The sequence below is a fragment of the Hydra vulgaris genome, chromosome 01 (assembly GCF_038396675.1).
Source record: "Hydra vulgaris chromosome 01, alternate assembly HydraT2T_AEP".
NCBI lineage: Eukaryota > Metazoa > Cnidaria > Hydrozoa > Anthoathecata > Hydridae > Hydra > Hydra vulgaris.
The window spans coordinates 33495001-33512785 of NC_088920.1; the positions used below are offsets into that span (position 1 = coordinate 33495001).

Consider the following 17785-nt stretch of genomic DNA (forward strand, 5'->3'; position numbering starts at 1 on the left):
ATTGTTGTGTTGGGATAAGCGTCGGTCAAAGAATATTTATAAATCAGCTGCAAAATGTCGATCGGGCTAGATTTTTCAAAGTTGTCCATCATTGCGGCAGCTTGATATTTAAAGCTTGCCATTTCTGACTGGAAATCGGAAGAATCTAAATCTGCCTTGTCAATTTGAGATAAATTTGCAGCTTTTTTCTTGAGTTCAATTACTGAACTTTTAGAGAGTGAATGCCCACTGAGGTAGCCAAAATCAGAGGATACAGCAGACATCAACCTCAAACCGCCACTCTATTTGTGTAATAATGCTGTCAAACACAAGGTTGCACTGAGATCTGAATTCTGTTTTTGCTGTGAGAAGATGAGAGTCATCTTCAGCTTCATAAAGTGCTATTCGCTTCACTTTGCGCTTCCTCTTAATTGGAAAACCACCATCAATTCCGCTCTGGTTAGCTTTTTCTGTGGCATCTTTGATAATATTGTCCACCCCAACATCTCAAAAATTCTAAATGAAAGCCTTCAACCATTTCATTTTTTTTAAAGCAATGTCAATTGAAATGGTTTTTGATTGAAGCAGTTTGTTTTCCCGGTCAATTAGAGAAAGAATTTGACACCAGAAATCCAACAAACACAAAAAACTGAAATGAATATGAATGAGAAGTTCTTTTGCACTGCTAACTGTGACAGCATTTGTCATGGGATTGTGGATAATGGATTCCAAAACTTGAAGAACATCTTTGATTTGTCTGTGCAATGGTGTAATTGCTTCTTTTTTGGTAGACCATCTTGTGTCACTATTTCCCTTTAATGAGATGGTTAACGTTTTCATCAGTTTTTCCTATCTTGACGTGAAGCTTGAAAAAAAGTTAAAGATGGCTTGAACCTTTCCAAAAAACGTAATCGTGAGTGGGGAAACCTCAGCAGCATGAGCACCAACAAGATTTAAAGTGTGAGCTGCGCATGGAACAAATTTTGCTGACTCATTAAGAGAATGGATGTGAGCTTTGACGCCATTGTATTTTCCAGACATATTGGCTCCATTGTCATAGCCTAGGCCCCGGCAATCGGAAATGCTTAGACCATCCTTCTCCAATTTTTCACTTATTTCTGTTGCAAGACCTTTTTCGGTTTTTTGGTGAGATTCAATGAAGTCCACAAAGCTTTCCTTAGTTGTGCAAGTTTCATCACTGATGCAGACATACCTGATGATCTGAGTCATCTGCTCTTTGTGGGAGGTATCTGGAGTGCAGTCAAACAGAACAGAGTAGTATTTAGCTTCTTTGATGTTTGACAAAATTTCTTTCCTGACTTTCTGCCCAAGTAACTCAATCAGCTCATTTTGAATTCAAGGAGTAAAGTAGGATGTTGTGGTTTTTTTTGCTTTAACGGACGCAATGTGTTCAGCCACTAAAGGATAATAATGGCTAATCAACTCAATTAAACTCAGAAAAATGCCACTGTTTTGTTGACCAATGTCTTCTGTTGTTCCCCGAAGGTCAAGATTGTTCTTGGCACAGAAAAAAATTGCATCAACAATCACTTTTAAGATATCTCTCCGCTTTTTCATCTCTCCACTAATAACTCTCTACAGATCAGAATTCAGGGTCTTTCCTTCCTTGAGGTTTTTTTCAAGAGTTTTCCGATCAGAATAGCATCTTTGGTGTTCATTGTTGTTTTTATGCTCATGAATTTATGGGTTTAGTTTTTTCCAGTCACAAAACCCTTTAGAAATTTCTAAGAAATTGTTGGTTTTTGTTGTTAAAAATCACAAACAGCAAAAACAAAATAAAGAATCTTTTTTATTGCTGTATTGCAGCCAAGTGCGAACAGATTTTTTACCATTGGGATGAATTTTTTCATACCATTTTGAGCTGAAATGTCGCATTCTGTTGTCAAAATCACACAGCGTGTTTGGGAAAAATTCTCTTCTGCCTTGCTCGGACTTATGCTCAATCAAAAAGCATCTTGTTTTGTCCGTTATTTTAGGCCATGTTGCTGGATCCCTATGTTGAAAATTTTCGTCCGAGGCCACTGGAATTTCTGAGATTTCTGAATGAAGTTCATCCTCGTCCATTTCAGCTGGGCCTGAAAGCTTGGCATTTTCATCTTCCCTGGTTGGTTCTGAATCAGTAGTGCAAAATTCTTCTTGACTTTGGCTGATGAAAATCTCCTCTTCAATTAATTCCAAATGATGATCTGAACTCAATTAAAGTCAATTATAGGATCTGTTGAATTGTCATTAATTTCAATACAAATATCCTCTGAAATAATTTGTTTCTCCACTGAGTTTGTTACCAACCACTTTTTGAAACAGTTTTGTAGTTTCTCGTCACTTTCTTGGTGCTGTTTTCTTTTCTTCTTAAATTCAGCACCAGATAACTTTTGGGTTCGACTCATAATAGAATTATAATGCTCAAAAGTTATCAAAGGTATATTAGTGTTATAGGGCGCTTTTTTGTTCAGTATATGAGCTTTAATATTTAAGAGTTTGTGTCAAGAGGCGGAATTTAAATTAATTTTCTGTTCAACAGCAGCAACGCCGTGAAAATTAGTTTCATAAACTGATTATTGTTTTTTTAATTTATTAACGTTTGCGCCCTCCCAATTCTGGGGCCTCAGGCCGCGGCCCGGCCGGCCCCGCCCTTGGTACGGCTCTGTGTATGTATGTATATATGTATGTATGTATGTATGTATGTATGTATGTATGTATGTATGTATGTATGTATGTATGTATGTATGTATGTATGTATGTATGTATGTATGTATGTATGTATGTATGTATGTATGTATGTATGTATATATGAATGTATGCATGTATGTATATATATATATATATATATATATATATATATATATATATATATATATATATATATATATATATATATATATATATATATGTACATGTATATATATGTTTCATCAATAAAGACTTATAAGAAATGTGTGTATGTATGTATGTTTTTATTGTTGAAACACAGTGTTAAATGAAAAAGTTTCTACTAATTTATTATCACTGTGTTCTTTTAAGAACATTGAACTGTCTTTTTTGTCGAACACATTTTAAAGTTGTTATATATATATATATATATATATATATATATATATATATATATATATATATATATATATATATATATATATATATATATATATATATATATATATATATATATATATATAGAGAGAGAGAGAGAGAGAGAGTGAGTGAGTGAGTGAGAGAGATACCCCCGCCCTTAAAAGAAATCATCTATATATACGTGTATATATACATATATATATATATATATATATATATATATATATATATATATATATATATATATATATATATATATATATATATATATTTATATATATATAATCATAAATTCATCAAGAAAGAGAGTGTATGAGAGAAATACCCCCCTCTTTGAAAAAATCATCTTTATATACATATATATATATATATATATATATATATATATATATATATATATATATATATATATATATATATATATGTATATATATATATATTTTATATGTATATATATATGTATAATATATACGTATATATAGATGATTTTTTTAAGAGTAGGGGTATCTCTCTCACTCGCTCTCTTTCTATATATATATATATATATATATATATATATATATATATATATATATATATATATATATATATATATATATATATATATATATATATATATATATATATATATATATATATATATAAATGTTAAAGCTTCATATAAAACACTTTTAAGCTTCATGTAAAACACATCTAACTTTTTTTTTTCTACCGTTATTTTCTCTATTTGTCGGATCATCTATAAGCTTTCTAAAAAATATATGCTTATTCATCAATCGTTGCAAAAAAAAAGATTTATTGCACAATTCTGTGATAAAACGTAAAATTTTTGCGTAAAAAAAAGCAAACAATGAGGTTAATTGCATGTATCATAATTGCAACTCAAGAAAACATCAAACTAATAAGAACTTAATTATTTAGTTTAAATATTTATCAAAAGTATTACTACGTTATACTAAAAATGTAGCCAGAAATATTTCGAGGGTTGAAAAGTTCAAAAACGGCTGTATATTTTGTGTAATTTATGTCAGTCTAAATATAAATGCTCAAATCAATACCCACTACTTCTTCAAAAACATGTCCATTTCTTCAATAAGGAGGGTATCACAACTTATTTATGGCTCTGCTACAGCAATTTCGGTGTCTAGTTAGGAATTGGTTAAATAAAATAAAATGCTCAAGATAGTAAAAATCTTTAGCATTATCTTTAAAAAGTCGCATCTCAAGATTTTTTGCCTTATTCGTTTACAAACTGACAGTTTTTTTATTCACTTATTGTTTCAAAATTTCGTTATGGCAAATTTAAACCTTAAAATTTAAATCGAGAGGTGATGCATATAAAAAGTATATAAAGACTTCGGAGGCCCTATCTGCAAATACTAAGCGCAAACGTATTAAGTTTTTTGCTAACTTTTAAATCGTGAGTTATTTTTACTTTGGCATCGCTTCGTCAAAGCTTCGTGTAAAACACTTTATCTAACTTTTTTCTACCGTTATTTTCTCTATTTGTCGGGTCATCTAAAAGCTTTCTGAAAAATGTGCTAATTCATCAAACATTGCAAAAAAAAAAAAAAAAAAAAAAATATATATATATATACATACACAAATTTATCTTTTGAATAATACGTTATATAACTGATCTGCGCGTATACGCGAGAAAAAGAAACAATTAAAATGACATAGGTGGTATTTATGCATCGCCCATAACTAAAAAATTATTTTATATCAAATAATGTTTTCATTATGTTTGTGGCTATGAAAATAGCCGTTTTTAATTTCTTTCTTGAAGAGACTTCGGTTCTATATATTTTATGACTGGTAAATCTAGGTAAACAAATTTTTTTTTGACAAATCGATACTTCCTTCTCGGCAATCAAATCTTCAGAATTGAATTAACTTTTTAATTAACCTATTTTTTTCCGTTTTTTTACACATGGCTTAAGTTGCATATTCTCTGGGTTTGTCTTTTGGTAATGAGATTTAAGAATACTTTTTAATCGCAATGTTGGTCAAGGAATTGATTGATAAGTAGTTTTGAGTTTGTTAAACTCCATGTGAATTGATTCTCCACCTTGTTCTCCATAAAACCCAAATCCTGCTCCCCATTTTTGCATAAACGGAATAGCATGATGTTCCAACATATATGCTTAGGTGTCACTGAAGCCTCTGGCCAATTTAAGCGATAAAATTTCATCAAGTCGTTTATATTTTTTTCTAAAAAAAATTTAAAATTAAATTAACAAAAAAAAAATAAAAAAATAAGTATACATAAACTTATTTTAAAGCATTTTATAGAGTGCGACTTACTTAAAAGAATTAAATCGTCTTGTGTAATTGTATTTTTCGAAGAAAATATTTTATAGCACTGGGCAAATTTATCAAATAGTTGTTTATATTTACTGCTAATTTCAACTGCAAACTGATGCATGTTTGTTCCTGAATATCCTTCATCGTGAACAAGCTTCGGGATACAGTTGCATAGCTGAAGTATTGAAGATTTCTAAATAGCAAATTTATTTTACTAAAGATATATTTTTAGGTTTATTGATGTATTATTTGTTGTAATTGCATTAAATTACAATTTTTCCAAAACTACATTAGTATTAAAAGTAAAAAAAAGAAGATAATAAACTATTATTTATCAAGTAAAAACCTAGTTATCTGTCTTTTACGTACTACGTCATGCTTTTTATTCATACTAATATCTAATTTAATTACTTTTAGCATTTTATGCACGTGGTTTCCTATAAAACTTTTTCCGTGGTAAGCTTGACGTTGTACTTTAAGCTTTTGTAGTATCGTCTCAATCATCTTAGTGCATGGTCTCTGACCCATTTCTGATGAATGTTTTTAAAATAGAGTATTATAAAGATCAATCTAAAAAAAACTTAAAGTAGTATAACATAAACCAACAATAGTTGCATAGCAGTAATAATTATATTATTCATTTCATAAAAACAAAGACTAATCTGTGAATGACAGGGTTGATATTTAAAACACTATTTTTTCAAACTCTGATCTGCATATGAAATTATTTCATATGCAGATCAGAGTTTAAAAAAACAGTGATCAGAGAGAAAAAAACAAAAATTAAATCTGTATATGAAAAATTGCTTTCGTGCTTATGAAAAATTGCAAATTGCTTGACCACAAACTTGTAAAAATGTGTTCTAAATACACTCAAACTGATTGACGTTTAAGCTTTTTTCTACAATTAGTTTGCACTATAGCAAATGCTTGCAAAACTATTTAGTGCATACAAGTTAACACCTATACAACTTCATTTCTTATTTCATTTACAAACACAAATTCTACTTTTATAACTACACATATCAATATGAAATAGATAATACAAAATCATAAAAATATCAAATCAATGAAATCAATAAACTGTATAACCTTTTTCGCTTTTTCACTATTAAGTAACTCAATTTCTTTAGAGTAGAGAGATTGAAAATTTTCTAAATTATCTGAATTGTTAACAGCAGCTAACAAAATGACATCATTGATTTCTTGGATTTGATTATCAAAGTTAAGAATTTCAGTTTGAAGATTTAACAATTGTTTTTGTTTTGATACAAAAACTGGATATTCTTCTGAAAAGTTAATTCTGCTTTTGACTGCTTCTGCAGCAATCATAATATCTAATTGGTGGACTTCTTCTTTAAACAAATTAAAAAAGTTCAAATAAATACCAAGAGCCATATGGAGACTAGGTAAAGATACCTAAAAATATAAATTGAAAGTATATAATGATGTACTTCTATTAAGCTGCACTGCAAAGTTATTATGACAAATAAAAACAACATTACTTGATCTAGTGGTATTTTCAAAATGGGCTTTGTGATAACATTATTGAAGTTTTTTACATTTTTCTTTAAACCTCCGTTTTCTATAAATTTTTCATGATCCAATAGTAGATCTTCTAAGGTACGATCTTTTATTTCAGAACTTTTCTGCTCACCAAGATTCATGTCACTTGCTGTTGCATAACAGAAAAGACAACAATGCCTCCCTTAAAATAAAATGGATAAGAAATAGTTAAAATTAATAATCATAAAAAAAAATTATAAAAAATCATATTTAATAATCAATAAATTTTTTTATTATTTTTACTATAATATACTATTTAATTTTATATATATATATATATATATATATATATATATATATATATATATATATATAATATATATATATATATACACATATATATATTATTTGTAATACTATATGTAAATGTTATAAACCATATTGTGGTTTTTCATTCAGCAAAAAAGTCCCAACCATTTTGTTTGAATTTCAATATATTTTGAATTAAGTAGCAAAAATTATGAAAATACTGATAATTTGTCATTAATAAAGATAGAAATCACCTGATGCTCCTGAGATTCCATAGAGGGCACATAAAAACTGATAATCACCAAAAACAAATACTCTAATATTGTTATCCCTGTTGAGGTGTGTAGAAATGTTTAAGATAAATTTAATATAAATATCATTTGTAATATATTACATTTATTTTAAAGTATAATTTATTAAAACTAATTAATACTAAATTATTAAAACTATTTAATTCAACTAAAAATAAAGCACATTAGTTATTAAAAAGAAAAACAATTTTTTCATCTTACTTATACTTCATTTCTTGAAGATCTTCTATTTGCTTTTCAAACCTTGACATGGCTACTTTGACATTGATTCTGTAATCCTTCGCCTCGAATATGCTAAAAACTATGGTGTTGTCTTTGTTATTTGGGTTTAGGGTATTTGCAACCTGGTAAGACATTTTAAAACTCCCCCCACCATAATCACCTCCAATTTTAATTTGTATCTCTTTATCAGGAATAAATTTGTGGTAATGAAGTCTTTTACAACTACATAAAAATAAATTACTTAATAATTAAAATACATTTTAAAATAATAAATTATTTAGTAGGCAATGGTTTTCATTTTAACTAATAACAAATATACCCAAATGAAAAAAAAATTTACTTTATAAATTATGTTTTACAAAAATTTTCATTATTGGTTGTTAAAACTACCTTTCTAATTGATCAAGATGTCTTAAAATATGCATTGGTAAATTTTCAATATAACCCCAAGATGCATATTTTATTTCAAATGTTCCTTTCTCTTTTTTTTTAAAGGTAAATGGTGCATTTTCCACAATAAGGTCATCACCAGATAACTTTTCAGCAACTATTCTTTAAGAAGAATGTGATGCTGTATTTATATTAAAGCTCTTCAGCCATCTTTAAACAAACAAAAAAAATTATATGTCATACTATAAAAATTAGTATAGAATAATATTTATATAGAAAAATATTAACCTGGAAATTGTTTTAAGCTTTTCCCATGGTATGCACAGATCTGCTTTCATTGCTACCGTGTTAGTGGCACTAATTACTACTCTTTCAGTATTTAGGTTATCCAATATTAATCCTTTTGACTCTGCTTGAAAAGAATTAAGGAGTTTTGATGATTGACAACAAATTGCATCATTGGATGTACCAGACACAACTTTCAATTGTCTTTTAATAGAAGCATTTCTGACCCTAACTGTTGTGGTCGATGCTTGGTCACTGCTTACATAAGCTTTTGGAGCAAGTGAAAACAAAACTGGCTAAAAAAAAAGATTTATGAAAAGTAATACCTATTTAATTAATGGTTATTATAAATTAAGCTATAATTAAAATATATTATTACTCTAGGACCTCCACTTTTAAACTCAACAACTTGTTTACCATCTTTTGCCATCTTTTGCTTAAGAACATGAAGTGTAGCATCTTCAACTATTCTTGGAATATTGTCATCCACTGTAAGATTGAAAATCTCAGAAATATTGTTGTTAAATAATGTTGACGATGATGATGTTGATGATGTTACTGTAAAAGATGATGAAGCCAAATTAGAAGTAAATAAAGATATAGATGGTGATAACAATGAGGCTGTTTGTGCTATTAATTTATCAATGCATATATTCTTATGATTAGTATATAAATCATACTCTTTCATTACATTGAACTTTTTTTTACATATGCACTCAACAGTTAACATGTTTAAAAGAGAATTTGTTTTTACACTGGTCACCAAGTCTGTAGGTAAAATAGGCTCTTTACATTTTGGACAAAATATTTCATTAAGTTTTTTTACCTTTATAGTTTCTACTAGACAGAAAAAACAAAATAAATGTTCACATCTTTTAAGAGTAACTGGTTGTTTTGGTATTTTACTACATAAATTACACTGACAAAGTGGTAAATGAAGATTAAATTCGTTTTTTAATTCCTCAATATCTATATCTGAGTCATGTGCTGTCACAATGCTACTTTTCATTTTAGCAATCATTGAAAATGACCATACTTTTTTCCTAATACCAGGGTGACCAATGAGCTTTTTATTGTGTTTAAATAATTTGGCTACATTTAGACCTTTACTAAGTTTTTTTACCCGCTGACAACAAAAGCATTCCTCACAATGAGGTTTCCAGTTCATACATAAACAAAGTGTTGTTGATGTCATTCTTTTGATAACATTTTTTATGGTATTATAGCACTTATGGCAAATTGTTTTTGGATAAACATTTTCTATATCATTAGACAGCATGACATGAAACACTTTTTCAATTTTATTTTTTTGGTTTGTTCCAATAGGGTATTTTTTTTTCCCAACCAAATATCCACAGACCCGACAAAGAAGATTCAAGTTCTTGTTATGAATCTCCATCTAAGAAAAAAAAAAGTTTATGGATAAAAATACTGATTAACCAACAAGCTTTAACCTCATTTATTAAATAGTGTTTACATTCATAATTTAAATTAAGCTAATAAATCAATAATAAACTGCATACAAAATATAATATTTTATTTAAAATTAAAATACTTTTTTACAAAAAACAATTTACGTTAACTAAAATGGTGTCAATTTATGACAATCGTTGGATATAAATTTTGAACAAGAAAAAAAATTGAGTGCGAACATTACTCATAAGTAATAAAAAGATCAAAGATTCATATAAATAAAATTATAAAAATTTTTCAGTTTTACCACTCAAAAAAAAGGAAAAAAGACTTATAAATCTGTAAACAAATCAAAGAAAAAATTTTTTTTTAAGTAAATCTGCATCCGTCATAAAAAAATGTTCTCCTATTATTTTACTTACTTTTTTAAAAAATTAAGTTACCAAAACACTACCAATATTTCACAACTACTTATCCTGGTAGATAATGATAAAAAAAGCAAAAAGTAATAAAAAAAACTAGTTGTCAACTAAAAATTAACTTTGTTGCGAAGGCCCGAAGCCATTTTGAAAGTCCAAAAATTTTTATAATCTAACTGCGCTTGCGTACAATAACTTGTCGCTAATAAAGTAAGTGTGTATTACTGTATTATTATTATTATTATTATTAATTTACTATTTAGTTTATATACTTTTTCAAATTTACGATTAATATTTGTAGGTCGTCACGTTTTTGTCAGTTACAAAACTGTTTGTGACTGAACCTAGCTTTGTATTAATTTTATTTTATAAGGTCAAATAAATGATTGATTGATTGAATGATCATAAGACATTTTCGGTGCGTTTAAGTAGTGTTGTACTGAAATCGACGCGTTTGTTTGCCCCTGTCGCTGGAATTTTGGTCCGCGAAAATTTTTATCCTGGACCAAAATTTTTGTTGAAATTTATGGTCCGGCCGGATCAATTTTTTTGATAATTATGGTCCGCTTTGAAAAAAAACGATCCGTGATAATATTTTACAAATTGCGCTCAAATTTTGCAGTTTTGATATCGGACCAAAATATTACTTAAAATTTTTGATCCGTGTGAAAAATTGTATAATATTAAATTTGATATAAATTTTTTTTTTTACAGGTTTTTGAAATCAATTATTCAAAAAAACAACGGTTGACCTATTTATAACTTTTCATAACTAAAATTTACGGACATTGATTTATGCTTTTTCACTCTCCCAGCACTTAGTGATATTTGCATATCTTTTAGACTAATTTAGACTACATTATCATCATAGTATAGCAGAGCTTGATCTGATTTTTAAATTTGTCTGGAAAACCGTCAATATTCAGAACAAATTATAATAGACTTAGACCAAACCTTAGGGTACATCGATAGTAACCATGGAAAACTATGCTTTGATCCATGCACAAAGCATCCTCATTGATTCCTTGGCTTTCCGGAATCAAAGCTCCTTATTGATTACATAGCTTTCCAGAACTTTGTAAAAGGTAAAAGGAAACTCTGAATATTATTTCAGAGAATGAATTTTAGTTTTAATATTTTTATTTTTTCTGTTTAAAAAAATATACATATCTTTTCAGAAATGCAAAGTTTTATTTTTAATAAAAAGTACGTACACAAAATATTACACCGAGTAATAATTTTAACTAATGGGTCAATGAAAATTTTGTTATATATACTTTGGGGGACGGTTTAGAGACGGTTGGGAAATCCTGCTCTAGGTGTACCTAAAATGATTTGGGTTGCCACTATTGAGAAAGTTTAGACTATTTCTTGGTGCACTTTTCTTTAAAAGTTAAAGCATATGCAGTTTTACCAGCATATGCTTCAGACATGTCTGAAAATTTGTACTTAGCTTTAAAAAACTATTTTAGTGTATAGTAACAAGTGGGCTCATTAAAATTTAATGTAGTTTAGGTTAGTGCAAACTTGAGAGGACTGACAGAACCTTTTTTTCATGGCTATTTTATAAGGAGACGCTAAGAAGTGCATATTACAAAGTCTTATTACAGACCTTTGCAAAAATAATGCCAAATTTGTGGGGGAAGAGGGGTCATCAACTCCCTAAATGGTACTGTAAAAATGTTCATGGTACGGGCCTGATAATAGATTATTTTACATATTGAAAAAATCAGTTAGTCCGTAGGTCGATGCCTAATGTAAATTGTTAGTGTATTCTACAAAGTTATATAAGTGTTTTCAACTTGTTTAAATGTAACAGCCCAAACAAAATTGTAAATATTTAATTCGTACTTGTGCGTGTTTTGTATAATTTAGGGTACTTTTAGCGGATGATGTTTTAAATACGTATCTTTTAAACGTATGACAGGGTTCGTAGACAATTTTTCATATAAATTTCCCTGATTTTTTAAAAATCAGTCAATTTTCCTGACTGTTTTAAACACGGAATAACATTTAAATAAGCCATCGGCTATATTGGATATGTTATAAATGACATTTTAGGATTGTCAAAACAGATAATTACAATAAAAGCCTTATCTTAACTGTATGGTATCAGTTAGAAAAAAAACACCATAATTATAAAATAAGTCACTTTCTCTATCAAAATTCCCTGACTATCTAATTAAAAATTAATAATTCCCTGACTATTGCCAAAATGAACCAATTTTCCATGTTTTCCAAGTTTGCTACGAACCCTGTATTAATACGTATTGTAGGACTTTTTATGTATGGAAAGATGTTTTAAATACGTATCTTTTAAACGTATTAATACGTATTATAGGACTTTTTATGTATTATGTACGTAACTTTTCTAGAAAAACTTCGTGTATATATATCGGTATTTGCTTTTTTTTGCCTTACATTTATTTTACTTAAGTATTCATAGGTTTTGTATTACATAAGTAGACTTGGATTGGACGTAAGCTTTGCTTTTAAATTTATAAGCCATATGCAATTATAAAATTTTTTATTTTTAGATTTTATTTCAAAATTATTTCAATAATTGCTTATTTATCCAAATTCTTCATCCATCCATATTATCCATTTATTGTTGTATCAATACATGTTTTTAGCTTAGCAAATAAATGTACTTAAAAAAACACTTTAAAAAAACAAAGGGGATCTACTAATGGTAACCCCAAGATGTACCTGTATGTACTACATTCGAACCATTTTGAAAACATTTTAAATCTAAAAATATATTAGGCAAATAATTAAAATAATATCATCATAATTTAAAAAAATCTCATTATTAACATCACAAGTACAATATATTTAAACAAAAAAGCGTTTAACTGATCTGCAATGTTACCAGTTAACAAAGTATTTTTACCTTACATATGTTAAATTTCTTTTTTTTAACTATTGGCTAATGATCAATATAGTAAATTTCAAATCATTAAAATTTACAAAATTGAAACCATATTTCAACAGGTAGTTCAATGAAATTTAAACAAAAGGTAGAACTAAAGAAAAAAAGAAATTTAATTAAAAGTAAATAACATAATCATATTTTAAACATATTTTAAACCTAAACAAATAAAAAATCATAGTGTATAAAAAATTATATAATGCCAGTCTTAAAAGACTGCCATAATGAATACTTTGAAACTAGATTTGGAAACTTTGTTTTATTTAATTCTGATTAAAAATTAACATCTCTTGTTCTCGCAAAACGTGAAACAAATAGTTGTCAATGAAAAATTTATATATATATATATATATATATATATATATATATATATATATATATATATATATATATTATAAATATGCTCATATCGCGCAACTTATATTGCTTTGTTCTTTAACATACAACACATATTTGTCCATGAGAGTAGGTTTCTTTTAGACACCTACCAAATCGAGAAACATTTAAACTTAAAATTTATTGATTGTCATTAAATATGCCAATCAGAAAACAGATTACATTTTAGTACCAATTGTAAATAAAAATCTGATAGCTGCAACTAATTCCAAGAAAAAATACCCATTTACCACCAGAAGAAGCTATGCATCATTGTTACTATTTGAAAAGTGCAAACTTTTATCTCAATTCCTAAGTAACATATAAAAACTACACAACTAATTTTAAATTTTAAATAATTAGATATACCTGAAGGAGTTGAACTGTTCAAAAAATGAACAAGAAAGTTATTATTTTTTATTATAGTTGCCAGTATTAACTTGATCATTACTTAGATAAACTTTGATATTTCCCAGCAAATTTTCCGTCATCAAACTAAGGAAATGAAAAAAGAAGCATAAAAAATAGGTTTTTATATTTGTAAACAAAATAAAATAAAAATTAATACAAAGTATATAATCCTTACAATCAACAAATATAATCCTAACAATCGACAAATTAAAAAAAAAATTACTAATTGAAGAGAATGAATGAAACAAACTAAGATACAAAATTTTACTTTATTTATTTATATATACTTTATATATTTAATATATTTTATATGTACTTTACTTATTTATAACTTATTAGAAATATAAACATATTTCAATTTTAATAAGTTTAAATAAACTGATATAATAAATACATGTACTAAATACCCGCTCTTCTTTCTGTTGACTCATACTAAAAAACTAAAACTTATAACTCTAACTTGTTTGCACTCTCACTAAATAGCAAAACTTTTAACATTAACTTATTGGCACTCTCACTAAAAAGCAAAACTTTTAACTCTAACTTGTTGGAACTCTCACTAAAAAGCAAAACTTTTAATTCTAACTTGTTGGAACTCTCACTAAAAAGCAAAACTTTTAACTCTAATTTATTGATACTCTCACTAAAAAACTTTTGAAAAACTCATTGTTTTTATCTTGAGCTCATTCTTTTGTTTAGTAATCACCATAAATCTTCTTATTGGACTTGGCCTTACATGACTATTTGAAAAAAATAAACCAGTTATACTAATACGAGTTTTCGTGCCATAAGTTTTTCATATGGTTTATTCAAAATTATCTGGACAAACCACTTTGGATCTATTGGAATATTTTAGTAAGAATTTTTTTTTATAAGAATTATTTTATCTCAATCTATCTGGTACATTAATTCAAACCTTTCTATATTTTAGTCAAACCATAATAAAACTATTATATATGATATGTTTATATGTAAGTATAGTTATAGAGCCGTAAGTATACTTACCGTTCTTTATAAGATTTTTTAAATTATTTTAGAAAAAATGGGTCTCTACTTAAAATAGGTTGCCAAACCAAGGTATAAACTGAAAATTGATCAAGGTGGCTGTGCACTATCTGGCTGACTATCTAACATAAAATACATAAATAGCAAAGAACAGCAACTTATACAACCATATATAAATATATATATATATATATATATATATACATATATATATATACATATATATATATACATATATATATATATATATATATATATATACATATATATATATATATATATACATATATATATATATATATATACATATATATATATATATACACATATACATATACATATATATATATATATATATATATATATATATATATATATATATATATATATATATATATATATATATATATATATATATATATACATATACATATATATATATATATATATATATATATACATATACATATATATATATAAATATATATATATATATATACATATATATATTATTGTTATATAACAATATATGGTAATATTAGACCAAAATAAAGTTATTTACAACCGCAACACCATAAAAGATAATTGCATATCACTGTTTTTGGCGCTTCAACACATTTTATATGAAACCATTCCTTGCATAACCCACATTGTACCATTGGTTTTTCATTGCTTGGCATTCTGCAATTGCAATATATATCTAAAAACTCAACCTTTGAAATTTGTTGTGAAACTCTCCGCAGCTTAGATGGAAACTGTGTCAACTCTAATTTTTCAAATGACTTTGACAAATGTTTTCTCATATCTTCCTGTGTGTACTTTACAATGGATGGATCTCTGCCAAAGCAAAGTTCACAAGCATTTGCAAGTGCAAAAAGTCCACAGTCATCTGAACCTAACTGATACTGAACATTTACATATTCAATTTTAATTTTGTTAGTGGTAGAGCACAAAAGATCAGCAACTGTGTTCTTCAGCAACAATATTAACTTATTATGCAAACTGTCATAAACCCTGACAGTCCCCTGTGTACAGCCTAGTGTTGCTATAATGATCCAATGCATTCCGTTGTAATTCAGACACTGAATAAACTCTTTATCTTTTTGAACCTCTAAACTATTTGTGACCTGTAAAATGGGATCTTGAAACCCTGATAAATGAGGAAAAGCATCTTTAGGCATTTGCATTCCAGCATAAATGATTGTGTCATTTAGCCATCCACCATTAATCAAAATATTTTTATCATCTACTGAAAGTATTATTTTTCTAGTTTGAAAAAGACCAATAGAAACTGTCTCTTCTTCTGTATTTGCTTCTTCTTTAAGACAAATAAGTTCTGCTTGAAAAGCTTTTTGCCTGTTTACACATATTCTACTTGGGTAGCAATGACTTTTGCATACCACACCGAACTGTTTGCAAGGGCATCGTTTTGTAGCACACCTATTTTTGCATGAACAAACCAAATTAATTTGATAGATTTCATCTTCTATTTTTACTTCTGAATATGTATCATCAACATTGGAACAATTTATATTTTCTTTGGAGCACTCATGAGCATAGTTTAATGCATCTACTGAAGGTGAGCCATTACCAGAGATACTCGATTTTTGAGGAGTTTCATTTAAATCCTCATAATTATCATTATTTGGTTCATTTTCTGATATTGAGTCAATAAAGACTGAGGAATCCGGAGAAATCACTTCATCATTAAAACATTGATCAAAACTTTCTTTATCAGAAGAGCTATAATCAACCAAATATGCTTTGCAATTTTGTAAAGTAGGGTCTGAAGGTTTATAAATTTTGAGATGACTGCCAGTAGCACGAATTGTAACACCTTTATCTTGAAGTTTTTATACTCCATGAGGAAGGCAACTAAGGATTTTATATGGGCCTACAAATCTATCATTTAATTTGCCTCCTTTAGTTTTTTTACGCCTATGATTTTATTTTAGTACTAATGAATTGATTATAAAGACTCCAGGTTTCGAGTGCTTTTTGTCATAATTTTTTTTTTGCCTTACTTAAGCTTTTAAAATATTTTGTTCAGCTTCTTCCAACACTAACTTATATTCACTTTGTGCCATGTCAGGCTCCTTTAATTTAAAATAATTTGAACTTAATTCTTCCAAAGATTCTGTCTGGATATCTACATCAATTGGAAGATATGCTTGTCGACCATACATCAGTTGAAATGGTGTGAACTTTGTAGAGTCATGACAAGATGTATTGTACGCAAATGCACAGGTATCTAGAAAAATACTCCATTGTTCTTTTTCAGAGGATACATATTTGACTAGCATATTCTGCAAAGTTTGATTAAATCGTTCATCGAGTCCATTAGCCTTAAATCAAAAAAAAATTTGTTTTATAATTTAAATAATTTAAACTAATTGACCTAATTGACAAAATAACTTGAGATATTAATATCGTATTTCTTTATTAACCTATTTAAGAATTTTTTAAATTTAACTTACTTGTGGGTGATATGGTGTTGTGAGCCTTTTCTTTATACCAAGCAACACATTAAGTCTATTATTAAGTTCATTACAAAATTCAGTACCATTATCTGACAGCAAAACTCTTGGCACTCCCAACCTCATGAAAACCTGAATGATAGACTTATTATAAAAGTACTATATATATGCACACCATGATGTTACATAGATGCTAATAAACATTAAAGATATATAAATCATAAGAAAATATGATTTATTTAATAAGGTAAAATCAAGATTCTAAAATCAATTAACTGTATCTAAGAATAATAACAACGGCCCCTTATCAGATACACCAACTATTTCTAATCTCTTTTCAAGATCATCACTTTT

General features: G+C 27.5%; 1 protein-coding gene across 1 annotated transcript; it reads right to left on the bottom strand.

The window, feature by feature from the left end:
• Window positions 1–1755: 1755 nt before the first annotated feature.
• Window positions 1756–10395, bottom strand: LOC136074349 (uncharacterized). The gene is made up of 11 exons (XM_065786655.1): window positions 10235–10395; window positions 8779–9798; window positions 8403–8695; window positions 8115–8276; window positions 7704–7946; window positions 7446–7522; window positions 6882–7084; window positions 6469–6795; window positions 5377–5569; window positions 5158–5283; window positions 1756–2186 (listed from the first exon to the last, which is right to left on the bottom strand). Exons 2-11 carry the CDS (start codon window positions 9796–9798, stop codon window positions 1756–1758), a joined length of 3075 nt encoding a protein of 1024 aa, XP_065642727.1. The 5' UTR covers window positions 10235–10395.
• Window positions 10396–17785: the final 7390 nt, after the last annotated feature.